Below are 14,064 nucleotides of genomic sequence, written 5' to 3'. Positions count from 1 at the left end.
CACCTCAGCTGCAGCCGCGGGCTCCTGGCCTCGGTCCCGAGGAGGGAGGGTGGGTCCCGGCCGAGTCCCCGGCCGCCGTGCGCACAGTCTCTCCATGGCGTCTCACCAGCAAACCCGGATCCAGGCTTACCTGGAGAAGAACAGGATCGGTCCCCTGTTCGAGGTAAGGTTCCCAGAGGAGCGAAGTCCTGTTGGTCTTTGAGGGGAGAGGAAAGCGAATTAAATTCCCCCCGCACCCCCTCCCGCCCCGGGAAGGTCCAGCTAGGGGGAAAAGAGCTGGAGGAGGCTCCGCGGATCCCCAGCGCACTGTGCCCAGGCCAGGTGTCCCGAGCACGGGACAGGTGAGGTCCGGAGGGCCTCGCCTTACCCTTGGCAAGGCAAGTTTGAACTGCCAGCCAGCCTTGCACCCCACGGCCACATGGGCAGGACCTGGACCTGCTCAGAAGGGCGACGCGCTTGGGTGCACACTCTCAGAAGACCGCACACTTTCTTTCTGGAATTCACCTGTTCCTGTGGGTGGGCCCCCCTCCGCCCCCCTTGGCAGGAGACCCCAGAGGTGGAGGCAGCTCTCAGCCTCGATTCGGATTATGGTGAAATGGAAGAAAGAAGGGACCCAGGAAGAGTATGCTTCAGTGCAGTCCCACCAGGAATGGACCAGAGGAAGGACTTAAGGTGGTCTCGGGATGAAGGGCGGCGCCTTCGCATTTCAGAACCTTTCCCTGTTAGGGAGGAGAAAGGGGCCAGGAAAGATGCTGGAAAACCACATATGTATATGCGGGAAGAAGACATTAGATGCGACCCGTTTGCTGTCCCCATCAAAGACTTGACAGAAATCCAGAACAGGCAGGATGAGCGAGAAAGCGAGAGAAAATGAGGATGGGAGACTGATGCCGGGTGCGGGCAAAGCATACAGCCAGTTACCAAGGTTCTGGGCAAGGATGGGGCATGCGAGGACAGCAACCAGATGCTGAGGCTCATGGAGGAGGGATTGGGATGGCAAGCAGAGGAGGGTTGGAACTGGACGACAGGGTGCAGGGCTCTAAGCCCTCTCCAGTAGAGGAAAGGGGAGGGTGCATGGAGGTGGCCGCTCGCCCGCCCGCAGAAGCAGTTGTGCGGTTGTAGGGGTTTGTGCAAGGCTGACAAGCCAGAGGGAGACTAGGATGCAGTAGACAGCTCTGAGGCTGGAGGGGCTTCTCTTAGGACTGGAGAGAGTCGAATGAGAACTGCAGAGAGAGGATGGAAGGAGGGGGAGAGAGCTAATTAATACTCCTAGTCTAAAACATTTAAACAAAGAAGAAAGGGAGAAATGAGGAAGATAAGGATGTAGTCAAATAGATCTTCTTCTTACAGGACAGGTGTCAAATGACCAAGATTCATATGCATGTCCAAGTTTTTCTGCCCGACTTCAAGTTAGACGTTCTACCTTCTTGAAAGATAACTCTATTGAAATTCATTGCTGGTTAGGGTCAAAAAGTCCTGAAATTGAATTCATTTTTGGTTTCTGTGGGAATGTTAGGAAATTAAATCAGTACAAAAGCAAGCCAGAGTTGCCGAACTCTCAGAATTATTGAATTTTTCGTTAGTCTAATGATTATAGGCTACTATAATTAAAAACATAAGTATAATAATTCTCTGACACTGTGTATTAACTGCATCAAAATAAACCCAAATACATTGAGTGTTTTGTTTGCTGGCTACTCCCATAGCAAATAGATATTTGGAAGCAAGAGTAAGTGAATTGCTTTTACCAAATGATGTTCTTATTTTTTCAGTTATTTAACAATTCTCAACATTCTTTCCAATTGATAAAATACATGGAAACTCACTACACAATTAAAAAATAAGTCCTATTTGATACTTATCAAATGTTCCTTTTCCCTTTTATGTAATGCTGACCAGATAGTTCAGCACTGATTACTGTTATGCAATGGAAATAACTTGTATTATCTCATGGAAGCTTTAGACCCCTGCAACAAAAAAATGACCGTATATACTGAATATCACCAAGTTTTAAAGTGACATATTATACACCCTCCCATTCTCTTGGAGTGCTGTGATGATTTGTTAATTTTTAAGGATTGATGTGCCCTTGAATAATTGAGGGGAGGAAAATGGATAATAAGTTGTCTTTTACTAAAAGCAGAATGGGACACAGGCCCTTATGATCATTATAGAACTTGCTTTTGAGAGATTACATACACTTCATAATATTGAACCATAAATATAGAAAATATCACTGACTTATAGCCTCTCTCTTCATGCTAGAAAACTAGTAAAGAGATACTATCTATGGAATGGGTTTCTTAATCTCATATCTTTCCCCAAAGCTCTCAGAACATCCGTTGCTTGAGGAGTTTGTTAAGTACTATCTGGCTAAGCCCTTTGTCCTGACTTTCTGACTCAGGAACTAAAGTCAAAGAAGGGGCCCAAGTAACATTGTAAGGAACAGGGCAGTAATGCTTCCTATGTTTATCACTGGGCCAGCTATTAAGAAGAGTGCCGTGTGTCTTAAGATTGGTTTTACCAATCACCTAAAACTAGTGACTCCAAGTTTTACTATCCATGCTTTGCCCTGATGTGTTATGTGGAGGTACCAGAATTCCGGAAAAATGCTGGCTTTAATTTTGAAAACATCCAAGGGCTGACTGTATATTCCCTTTATGGATTTTGTAAATTAGGAATTTTAAAGAAATAATATGTTATTCTGTTCCATGAAGGCTGACACTGCAGTCTAGGTTCCCATTCCACATTTCTCTGCATGTTGTTTAGTAACATTGGTTAACAAAGTACGAGCATCCAATTTCTAATGGTGTTGTTCAGTGTACTTGCCTACTTATATTCTCATCATTGTTGTAAAGTTTATTGTTTGGCATCATATATGTATTCTTTTTTTGGTCAATTGGTTATTTAATATGAAATTATCTCAGGGATTAATTTCTGTCCAAAGTTCAAACAGTTGGCAGACAAGAGTCCTCCAATCTCAACCAGTCTACTTTTTTTGTTAGTTATTTTGTTTTTAATTTAAAAGAATTTGAGAGTCTGTTTCACATGTTTTTCTCCGGTTCCACCCAGGCCCATCTCTTGTGACCTTGCTTGGTGTGGGTGGTAGTGGTGCCTGGGCTTCTTTCTAGCTTGCTCAGTCTCTGGGTAGTAGAGGTTCATGCAGACTATTTTCCTGCAGATGAATTTCTTCTTTGAGGTTTTGGTTTCCTTCTCTTTTGCTGCAGGTGAGTAGAGATCAATAGTTGTGTTTTAGATGATGGCATATACACTTTCTAGAACCTAGACTCTACTAAACAAACTCGGATGTAAAACATAACTTTATGATCTATGTTGCAACTGACCAAATGTCTCAGAAGACTAAGATCCTAATCTTTCAAACTCAGAAATCCAACCCTGCAAGGATTTTTTTTTGTAACGGCAAAAAAAAAAATTGTGATTGCTCCATCCATTCGTTATATATATGAATACATGCACACATACATAGATGCATATACATATGCATATATCTACAAAGGTCATCAGTTTCAAACTCATCAACTACTCCAAGGGAGAAAGATGAGGCAGCCTTCTCTCTTATAGGCTCACAGTCCCCCAAACCCCATGTTGCTATGAGTCAGAATTAGCTCAACGACAGTGAGTCTGAGTACACCTAAGTGCCTAAATACATACATACATGTATATCAGTTAGGATTCTATTTAAAATCAACAACTTTTAGTGTGAGGCACATTTAAATGCTCATGCGAGTGTTACTTAAAACAATAGCAAAGGTAATGTAGACTCAAGTTTTGAGAATTTCTGTGTCCTTACATATCTGTATGCCTTTTTGCTCATTTATAAAATTTTATCATTTGAGATGATTCTGACTGTTTAAACTACTTTAAATGGAAATTAATTGTGCGTCGAGAGAAATTTAGGAGCCTATGTTTATAATACCTTTACAAATTATTGAAGACATTGTGGGACATTACAAAACCACGTGTAGAAATCATTCCATTTGTGCCTTAGGTAATGATATTTTGATGAAATAAAATGAAAATGTAAGATGAAAATGATAACAGTAATTTATATTCTGTGAACTCTTAGAATTAAAAAAAGATAATAGTTCTATTGTTTTCATTGATTTATTCAGGGCAAACATGCAGTGAACAACTTCGTCATCAATCTATAAGGAATCTTTTGACATCACTGCAATAAATTAGAACTAAAACTCCATTTGATTCAGGTTTCTACACATAACTTCTTACTTAACTGGAAAAATAGGAATTGGTCTTGCTCCCATCAAAGCAGTGTATATTTTCAGCACACTGTATATGTGCAGATGTATGATGCTAACACAGGACATGTCGTGACCCCAGTGGTTAGCCAACACAGGACATGTCGTGACCCCAGTGGTTAGCCAACACAAACAACCAAGGACGTCAGCAACCAGAAATTACTGCATGCAATAATGATCTGCATATAGCTACCTATTGGGCTCAAATTATTTATTTGCTCTATGGAAAGCAGTTTAACTTAGCTCCCAAGATGTTGCCTGGTTTGGAAAAAATCACAATAAAGTAGCCAACTTTCAGTTTCATCCACTCACACTAAAAAGGGGAGAATAATGACTTGAAAAATATCACTCAGAAGATGTCTCAGATTTGTCCAGGCTTGATCACATTCACAACAATTAAGATGTAGAGCTTTGCCTTTTTAAATCTCTCTGTGGTGCTTTGGGGTAGGCCTGGAAGTGCTCATGGCAACATTTAAACCTGCCATCCTCCCTTCAGAAGAAAGATGGCACTGTCTGCTTCCATCAAGATTTAGTCCTGGAAAACCTGTGGAAGTCGTTAGGAGTTGGAAGGGACATAATGGCGACAGACTTGGTTTTGTATGTAGTGAAAATGGGGTCACTTAGTACACTTCAACAGGTAAAGTCTGACCTTTTGTGAAAGAATGGAACTACTTTAGCACTTCCTTTGCTAGGCCAGAGTACTTTACACACAGGTGTAAGCTTACCTTTAGTGACTTGGTATGCATGTGTTTTTGCTGTCATGTTCCAACCAGTGGATTCTAAGTTATGGCAGTCTGATTCATTTTGTTTGTCTTATCTGCCACTGGGTGGATTTGAACTGATTGATGACTTTCATGTTGCAAAACCATTTGCTTCTCCTAGGATGCTTACACATACTATGAAGTGAATTCATAACAAACACAGTGTGGCCAATTATAGGCCAACATCATTTGCAACTTTAAAACTCTTTCCTCTCTGGAACCCTGATCTATTCATGTGAATTACTTCTGCAGCCCCAAGCTCCCCATTTGTTTCGACAGCACAGGGCACCCATCAGTTCACCGTTTGGGGTTTTTTTTTCCTTCTTCTTTGAATTATAGTCTGAAAGATGCCGTTCTCCAAAGTTAGAGATCTGTGATATACGTGAAGCTTTTTTTTTTTTGCTTTCCTTTCCTTAAGGATAACAGTTTGGGGCTGCCCTGAGCTAATGTGTGAAAACAAGTACTTTGTATATGTTTTATCACTTTTAAGCTTATCTAGAGCAATGGAGTCCAGGGTAAAAGGACCCAGGAACAAGCTACATTTGATCCTGTCACACCTGCTTTGTTGTCAAATGGAAGCGATCTAATGGCCACTCTGGCTTTGGACACGCTCTCAGGAGAGGAGTCCCTGGGGAAGGACATCATGTCTGGTAAAGTAAAGGATCAAATGGAAAAGAGAGACCCTCAACAAGATGGGTTGACAAAGCGACTGCAGTGTTTGGTTCAGACCTAACAATGGTGAGGGTGGCGCAGGACTGATCAAGCCGTGCTTTGTTCTCTTGTCCCAAGGGGGCTCTGAGTTGAAATGGGCTCAATGACAAGAGCTGCTTTATCAAAGTCAGGGGAGGAATACCCCACTCCCTAGAAAAAGCTATTTTAATGTTTATGGATAATTTTCCTTTCAAACATATGAAAATATCGTTTTAATAAAAATGACTTAGAAAGGATTTGATGGGGTAAAATAATAAAATATAGCCCTGTCATTTATAAAATGTTTAATTTCACAAGTTATAAATATGCCCTTTGAGTAATCCCTGATAAGTCAGTTTCCCCAGAACGTGAATTTACGAAGACCCTGCCTGGATCTAAATTTGTGTTCATCTTTATAATCTCAGGGGATTTAGGCCAAGAAAGGGATTTCTTTTTTGCTTAGAGTACCAAGTTAAACACTGTTATTGAGTTACATCTAGCAATCTTTGAAAATGATATTTTCATTTTACTTATGAGTTTCTTATGTTATTTATGCTTTAATAGATTATTTTTATATTCTTTATCAATAATATAATACAGTGAATCAAAATTGGGCTCAATAAATAACTCAATATATAACTTTAGAAAATTGTAAAATTTAAGTAAATGAAAATGGCATCAGTATATTCAAAAGGAGGATATATGCGTTATGGATCCCTTTTAAGAGAATGGAAATAAGAGACAACAAAAATAATTTAGGCCCTTATTCTCTTTTTACATCCTCAGTAATTAAAATTTTAAAGTCGGCATGCTTTTGAAAAGAGATATCTAATTAGCTTGCACTAAGCGTCTCATGACTAGAATTAAGAAAGGCCTATGTGGAGCAGTGGTGTGGCAGCTTCAGGAGATTTGTTATTTGAGTATGAATTATCTGAAAAAAGAAAGTAAATATATTCAAAACAATGCAAGGCAGCTTTTTCACTGATATAAATGGGAGTTTCAAATGTCAAAAGGGATAAAGATAGAATGAACCTTACAGTGTTGGATTGAGATGGGAAGTGTTGCTATTTCATGACTTTCAGTATTAGAGAATATATATATGTATATGTACACACACGCACACATATATAAGGAATAAGTATGGACTTGTGTGTATATCCACTCCTCACTTATATCAACATGGTTAGGTTTCAAAGTTCATGTCCTTAGGCAAAACTTGATGTTATGTGAAAATGGAGGATTTTTTTCTTCTGGTTTGAGGCTATCCAATTGTCCAAATTAAAAAAACACCCAAACATCTGGCCATAATAACAAGATGCACAATTAAGATGTTCATCACTGTGACAATAAAAAACAAAAAAACAAAATGAAAAACAAATTCACTGCCATCGAGTCGATCCAACTCATAGCGCTCCCATAGGACAAAGCTGAACTGCCCCTGTGAGTTTCTGAAACTGTAACAGTTTACAGGACTAGGAATCCCGGTCTTTCTCCCTCAGAGCACCTAGTGGTTTAGAACGAATGAAGTGGAGGCTCAGAGACAGCCAGCCGTGGAGAAGTAGGATGGGAGCAGACAAACCTCAATAGAGCCAGGCTGTGTGACTAGAGGACCTGCTGCTTCATTCACAGATCCACCTCCAGGCCTCCTTTCCCACCCCATGTAAATCCGTCTAGGTGCTCCTGGCTGGAGCCTCCCCTCAGTCCTCTCTTCCTGCCAAGTCACTGAGGCTTGGGGCTTGCTAGAAGGTACTTGGGGCCTGGATGTGCATCCAACCCAACTGTTGTGAAGGCATCAGGCCCATTTCAGCTCATTTTGAGATGTTATTAATCTTGCACCTTGCTCTCTGATGTCTCTTTCTTTTCCCTTTTCCTACCCCATAGCAACTTTGAGCTGCAGGGCCTCAGACCACCTAGTATCTGGGAACCCACAACAGACAGTCTCAGTTCTGCCTGTGCATCTCCTTAGTCTGTGCCATGGACCAGTGGTTCTCAACCTCCCTCATGCCGCGACCCTTTCATACAGTTCCTCCTGTTGTGGCAGCCCGATTATTTTCACTGCTACTTCATAATTGAAATTTTGCTACTATTATGAATCAGGCAACTTCTGTGAAAGGGTCGTTCAACCCCCAAAGGGGTCGCGACCCACAGGTTGAGAACCGCTGCCAAGTAGGGTGCTTGATCCTGTATATTCCCTCGATGTACTCGCTGTCCAGATGGGCTACAGGACATGGGGCAGCATGGCCCAGCTTCTTGGAGGCTGTCTGGAGCCTTCCTCGAGTGAGGAGATGTTTCTCAGGTGTTGCTGTCATGTCCCCTGGCTCCTTCATGCAGAAAATAGTCACTGTCACTTTTTTACTATCTTCATAAATGCAAACTGTCAGGTCATGGAATAGTCGATAAGTGAGGAGCGGGAGGTGTATTTACAGATGATTAAATTCAGGGGCCTTCAAAAGGTTCATGAAAAACTTCCATTATCTTTTAATTCAGTTTTTCCATGAACATTTTGAAGCCCCTTAATAAATATGTAGTGATGGTAGCTGCCATCGTCAGCCCGTGGCTCAGGACAGCCCTGTGTTACAAAGTGTAGCTAGTGTACAGGACATTGTTTCCTAGCTCTGACTACTGTGGAGGCCTCAGACTAGCAACAATCCTGTAGCAAATAGCCACAATTCCTGCCAGGTTAACTCTTTATGAAGTTGAATTAGTGATCCTTGGGTAAATAGCTGGTTACAGTTGGGAGGTGGGAAAGAATAAGAAGATCTGGCATCTTGTCATACTGGAATGTAAAGGAAGTGGTCAAAATGACAGAAGTCTGCACGAACGGGCTCCAGGTAACTAAATGTGAGGTCATTAAAAATAATTATTAGTTGGGAGCTAATACAGATATCATCTCACATTCCATAGTTCAATAACATCAAGCAGTATTGTACAATTGCTACCACAATCAGTTTCAAAACATTCTCTTGACATCGGCTCCGTTTTACAAGCCCCCTACTGTACCCCCCCACCCAAATCCTTATTCTACTTGCTGTTTCTATAGGTTCATCAATTCTGGATTTCACATACTGAAAAACATACAACAAAAATTCAAGAGGGGGACCCTTAATGACAAAATACATCTGAGTTAAACCCCATTATGAACAAACAAACAAAAAATACAGAAAATGTTGAAAACCAGATCAGGTACAACGTGCAGCAGAGTGGGGTGGGGGACGCGGGTCAACTGACAAGATTTTAACTGTTCCAGTCAGGTTATTATTTTGATCTTTTATTGCCCACTGTTATGGATTGAGGGTAATCATCAGAGGCTTATTTCCTATATAGATCTCATAAATGTTATCTTGGGCTCCCACTGTCATCCATACCCTTCTGCAAACCCAAATCTCACAATTTAGGTTCTGATACTATTCTGTCCCTCGACTTTGGATTATATGATTTACAACCCCTTGGTCACTGATGATGGTGTGCTTCTGCCATGTGGATTTAGTTGACATCTCACGTAGATGACTGCTTGTTTGAAAACCAGCCTTTAAGACCCCAGACCATATAATCTCTGATAGGCTGGCACCATCTAATCTTCACCATACTTTGCTATAGCACCCATATCTTCTGTGTTCCCTTTCTAAAGACCAGTATCAAGCAGGGACATTATGTAAGAACTAATCATTCTTAAATTAGAGTAGGATTTAGTGCGAGCCTAAAGCCCATTCCTGGATCTAAGTTTTTTGTTTGTTTGTTTTTAAATCTGCCTTTGGCTTGCTTTCAAAACCCCTTTTATAATTTATGGTATAGAGTCTTATCAGCCATCCCCCTGGGACATAAGGATCTTCCATTAATATTGTATTTTTTTTGGGGGGGGGGACCAAAATAACTTTTATTTCACTTGGAGGCTGGTGGCTCAGAACTTCTGAAGCTGCTTCTTGGTGCCCACAGCCTTGGTTAACCCCTCATACTAATTTTTTAAAGCACTGTTGAGGGAGAGATATTGGGCCAAAGTAGACTAACTTCATATCACAGTATCTGAACCATTCACTTTTATAGAATCAATCCTTTCATGGCTGGACACTATTTATACAAACAATGGGGATTACCTGCCAGAGAAATCCACAATAATAATCACTGATAATGTCAGTCACAGGTGTGTCAAAATGATATATATTTTAATGCATCCTATGTTGACGTAGCAAGACCATGCTTATCCACCTACCAACAGGCCAACAGTCTTGGTACAACTGTCTTCTACTTCCTCAGACACCAAGTATTTTATGACTTACCGTATGTACTCGAGTAGTAGCTGACCTGAATATAAGCCGAGGCACTTAATTTTACCTCAAAAAACTGGGAAAACTTATTGACTAGAGTATAAACTTAGGGTTGGAAATGCACAACTACTGGTAAATTTCAGAATAAAAATAGATACCAATAAAATTACTTTAATTGAGGGCTTAGTAGGTTATATATTTTTGAATAATATTTATTTCAAAGAAAAACAGCTCTAAGTGGAAATGAGGGTCAACAAAAACAAGATGGTATCAACAATAACTATATGCGCTGTGTTACTGCATGTGCTGCATTACTACATACACTGCCTTACCGCATGTACACAAGGCACCTTGTATAGTTTGAGGCCTAGCGCAGGCTGATGATACTCCTAAATGTGATGACATGACTGTTTGCATAGAGCAGCCTGTGTTAGGACTCATAATATACATGCTGTGTGGTGTAAGCAGTGTGTTAGTGCATGCGTTGCGTTACTGCGTATGCATCATTGCCGTGTATGTATGGGAAGTGCTAACACAACACATACAGTAACACAGTGCATACACAATGCAGTGTGTCTATGATGAGGCCTAACAGGCTGCTGTATACAAGCATAGTCAACACTGGGTCCAGATAGGGGTTAATAAGAAGATAAAATATAGCAGACTAAGTACTGTAAGTAGACATATTGTATATCCAAGACCAGAGATAGACCGGTACTTGTATTCAACAATGCTTGGGTACAACAAGGGGCGTGACCAAGCACGGGTCAGACTGTAAAGGCTAGTCATTGGTCACAGCCCTGGAGAGGAGCGGGAGAAGAAGAGCGGAGGCTTTCGACATTCATCTGACAAGGATGCAGTGCGCCCCAGGTACCAGCACACAGAAGCGGGCAGGTTCTTGCCCAGTGCAACCGGGACAACACAGAGGCTACGGCGTGCAGGAGAAAAGAAGAGCTGTGATATCCGCAGTCATCGGACACCCGTAGAGCACTGCACCAGAGGACAGGTAAGTGGGACCCTCACTAGAGTATAAGCTGTGGGGGGTTTTTTCAGCATAAAAAAATGTGCTGAAAAACTCGGCTTATACACGGGTATATATGGTAAATTCTCAGGTTCCCAGTGTGTCTGAGCTGGAGTCCAGTTCCCCCAGCGGAGCTCCCACGTGGGATCTCACTGATGCAGCCTCTGGAGCAGGCAGTGTCTCAGCGTTCCACAGACTTCAGGATTCAGTGTCAGCGTTCCACAGCACCCGCGTGGATCCCCAGCATGCACCCAGAGGCCTGGGTCATTGTGGTCCATTCGGTGCATACCACCAGGAACACGCCCCGCCCGGAGGCTCCCCCAAAGCATTTTCAGCCATTCTTCACCCCAACTGGAGGGACCTGGTCCTCCCTCTGCTACCAACAGATGGGCATTTATGTGTTTGCATCCTTTCTCCTCTCCGGACTTGCTTTCCCATCAGTATCCCCCATCCTCGGATAGGGCTGTTTGCCTGTGTCGGGGTGGGGTGGATGGGTGGGGGGACACGAATATGAGGTCATTTAAAGGTTAAAATAATGTTGTTAGGGGCAGTCTTCTCAGGTCCGACTCATAGTGACCTTTCGTCCAACAGAAGGAAAGAAACGCTGCTGGTCTCGTGTCATCTTCAAAACCGTTGTGATGCCTGAGCTCGTTCAGTGTTTCTGCCACTGTGTCAATCTCTCGTCCAAGATTTTCCTCTTCTCTTGTTGACCACTGGCTTTGCCAAGCATGATGTCTCAGGACTGGTCTTCCCAGCTAACATGTGCAAAGTACATGAGGCTATGCCATTCCCACCTCCAAGATCCATTCTGGCTTTAATTCTTTGAAAACTGATATGTTTACTCTTCTGGAAGTCCATGATAATGTCAGTATTCGCCGCCAACTCTGTAATTCAAGTATATCAATGCTTATGCAGTCTTTCTTATTCATTGACCACTTTCACAGATAAATGAGGTGATTGAAAATACCAGGGGGTCGGGTTAGATGCATTTTAGTCTTCAAAACGACAGCCTTGATCTTCAACATTGTAAAGCTGTCCTGTATGGCATGTTTGCCCAGTGCAGTTCCTTGTTTGGTTACTTGACAAGTGATGTCATGAGCGTTGATTAGGGATCCAAGCAAAAGGGAATTCTTGACAAAGCGATCTTCATTTCTCAGAGTGTTGTCATTGGTCTCACTGTGAGGATATTGTCTCCTTACGTTGAATTGCTTTGATTTTCACCAGCAAGTGCGTCAAGCCCTCTTGGCTTTCAGGAAGCAAGGTTGTGCCATCTGCATATCACAAATTGTTAATTAGTCTTCCTCCAATCCTGATGTTGCCTTCTGCAAGTAGAACAGCTTCTGGGATTATTTTCTCAGCTTACAGATCGGATATACATAGCGAAAGGATATAACCTTGACACCCACCTTCCTTGATTTTAAAACCTCCCCTTGTCTTGCTTGAACTGCTTCTCTGTCTATACACAGGCTCCCAGTGAGCACCTTGTGTTCTGACATTAATATTCTGGAATTCCCTTATGTTGCAATGTTATCCACAGTTTGTTATGATCCACACCGTCAAATGCCTTTGTATATTCAATAAAACGCAAGTATATCTCTTTCTGGTAGTTTCTGCTTTCAGCCAAGAAACATCTGAGGTCAGCGAGGATACCCCCCATTTCATGTCTTCTGCTGACTCTGGCTTGAATTTCTGGCAGCTTCCTATGAATGTACTGCTACAACCATTTAAAGATGATTTTTAGTAAAATTTTACTTGCATGCGATATTAATTATATTGTTTGATAATTTCCAGTTTCTGTTGGGTAACCTTGACTTGGAATGGCCTGCTTTCGGTTTGTTGTAAGATAACCATCTTCCAAATTTCTTGGCATAAATGCTGGAGTGCTTCCAGAGTTTCTTCCATTTGTTGAAACACATCAGTCAGTATTCTGTCTATTCCTGGAGCCTTGCTTTTTCACTAATGCCTTAGAACAACTTGAACTTCTTCTTTAAATTCCATCAACTCTTGATCATATGCTATTTCTTAAAATAGTTGAACATCGACCATTTCTTTTTGGTACAATGACTATATATTCTTTTAATCTTTTTTTAATTTTATTTTATTGGGGGCTCTTACAGCTTTAATCACAATCCATTCATATATCCATTTTGTCAAACACATCTTTACATATGTTGTCATCATCTTTTTCAAAACACTTTCTTTCTACTTGAGCCCCTGGCATCAGCTCCTCATTCCCCCCCCACCCTCTCTCCGTTCCTGTCCTCCCTCCCTCATGCCCCATTGATTATTTATAATTTTTGTTCATTATTTTATGCCAACTGCTGTCTCATTTCACCCACTTTTCTGCTGTCTGCTCCCTGAGATGGGGGTCATACATCTATCATTGTGATCAGTTCCCCCTTACTCCACTCTCCCACCCTTACCGTCTTAGTGTCTCTGTCCCCTTTATTGGTCCTGAGGGGGTTTATCTTTTATGCTTTCTGCATGATGTAATATTTTGCTTATGGAATCCTTAAATAGTGCAACTTCAGGCTTGAGTATTTTCTTCAGTTACTCAGCCTGAGGTAAGCTGTGTTCTTATTAACTTTCTGATTACGGGTCCTTACATATTTCATTATTTTGCCTTCTTTGTCTTTGTCTTCTATAGGTACCCTTTGAAATATTTTGTTTGGCTCTTTTATTTCATCATTTCTTCCACTTACCTACTCTGGATTCAAGAGCAAGGTTCAGGGACTTTTCTGACATTCACTTTTGTCTTTTCTTTGTTTCTTCTTTTATGTATTTTTTGAAAGTAGCTTGTGTGTCACAAAATAATTTTGTGCATTTTTAATAGTGCTATCATAAAATATTTATTTTTATGAGATTGACTAACTTGGCTGAGCATCATATCTTCCACTTCTATCCATGCCTTGAGATGTTTGACATCTCAGTGCTTTGTAAGGATGTACCTTGTTCAGCTGTGTGTATGTGCCAGGGTTTGTCAATTCCTCTATGTTTTGTAAGGATGCCCCTTGTTCAGCTGTGTGTATGTGCCAGGGTTTATCTATTCCTCT

The 14,064-nt window shown here is 41.5% G+C and overlaps 1 protein-coding gene across 1 annotated transcript in view; it reads left to right on the top strand.

Annotated features, from left to right (window-relative positions):
• The first annotated feature begins 88 nt into the window (after window positions 1-88).
• The window catches only part of CUNH8orf34 (chromosome unknown C8orf34 homolog), a 371,243-nt gene continuing 357,267 nt past the window's right edge, over window positions 89-14,064 (top strand). Inside the window, exon 1 of the mRNA XM_045286330.1 lies at window positions 89-163. Coding sequence (XP_045142265.1) covers window positions 95-163 — 69 coding nt within the window. The 5' untranslated portion in view covers window positions 89-94. The remainder of the gene's footprint in view (window positions 164-14,064) is intronic.

The sequence above is a fragment of the Echinops telfairi genome, unplaced genomic scaffold, assembly GCF_000313985.2.
Source record: "Echinops telfairi isolate 266 unplaced genomic scaffold, ASM31398v2 ScPeMD7_1;HRSCAF=3_0, whole genome shotgun sequence".
Classification (NCBI taxonomy): domain Eukaryota; kingdom Metazoa; phylum Chordata; class Mammalia; order Afrosoricida; family Tenrecidae; genus Echinops; species Echinops telfairi.
This window is presented reverse-complemented; position numbering and strand designations above follow the sequence as displayed.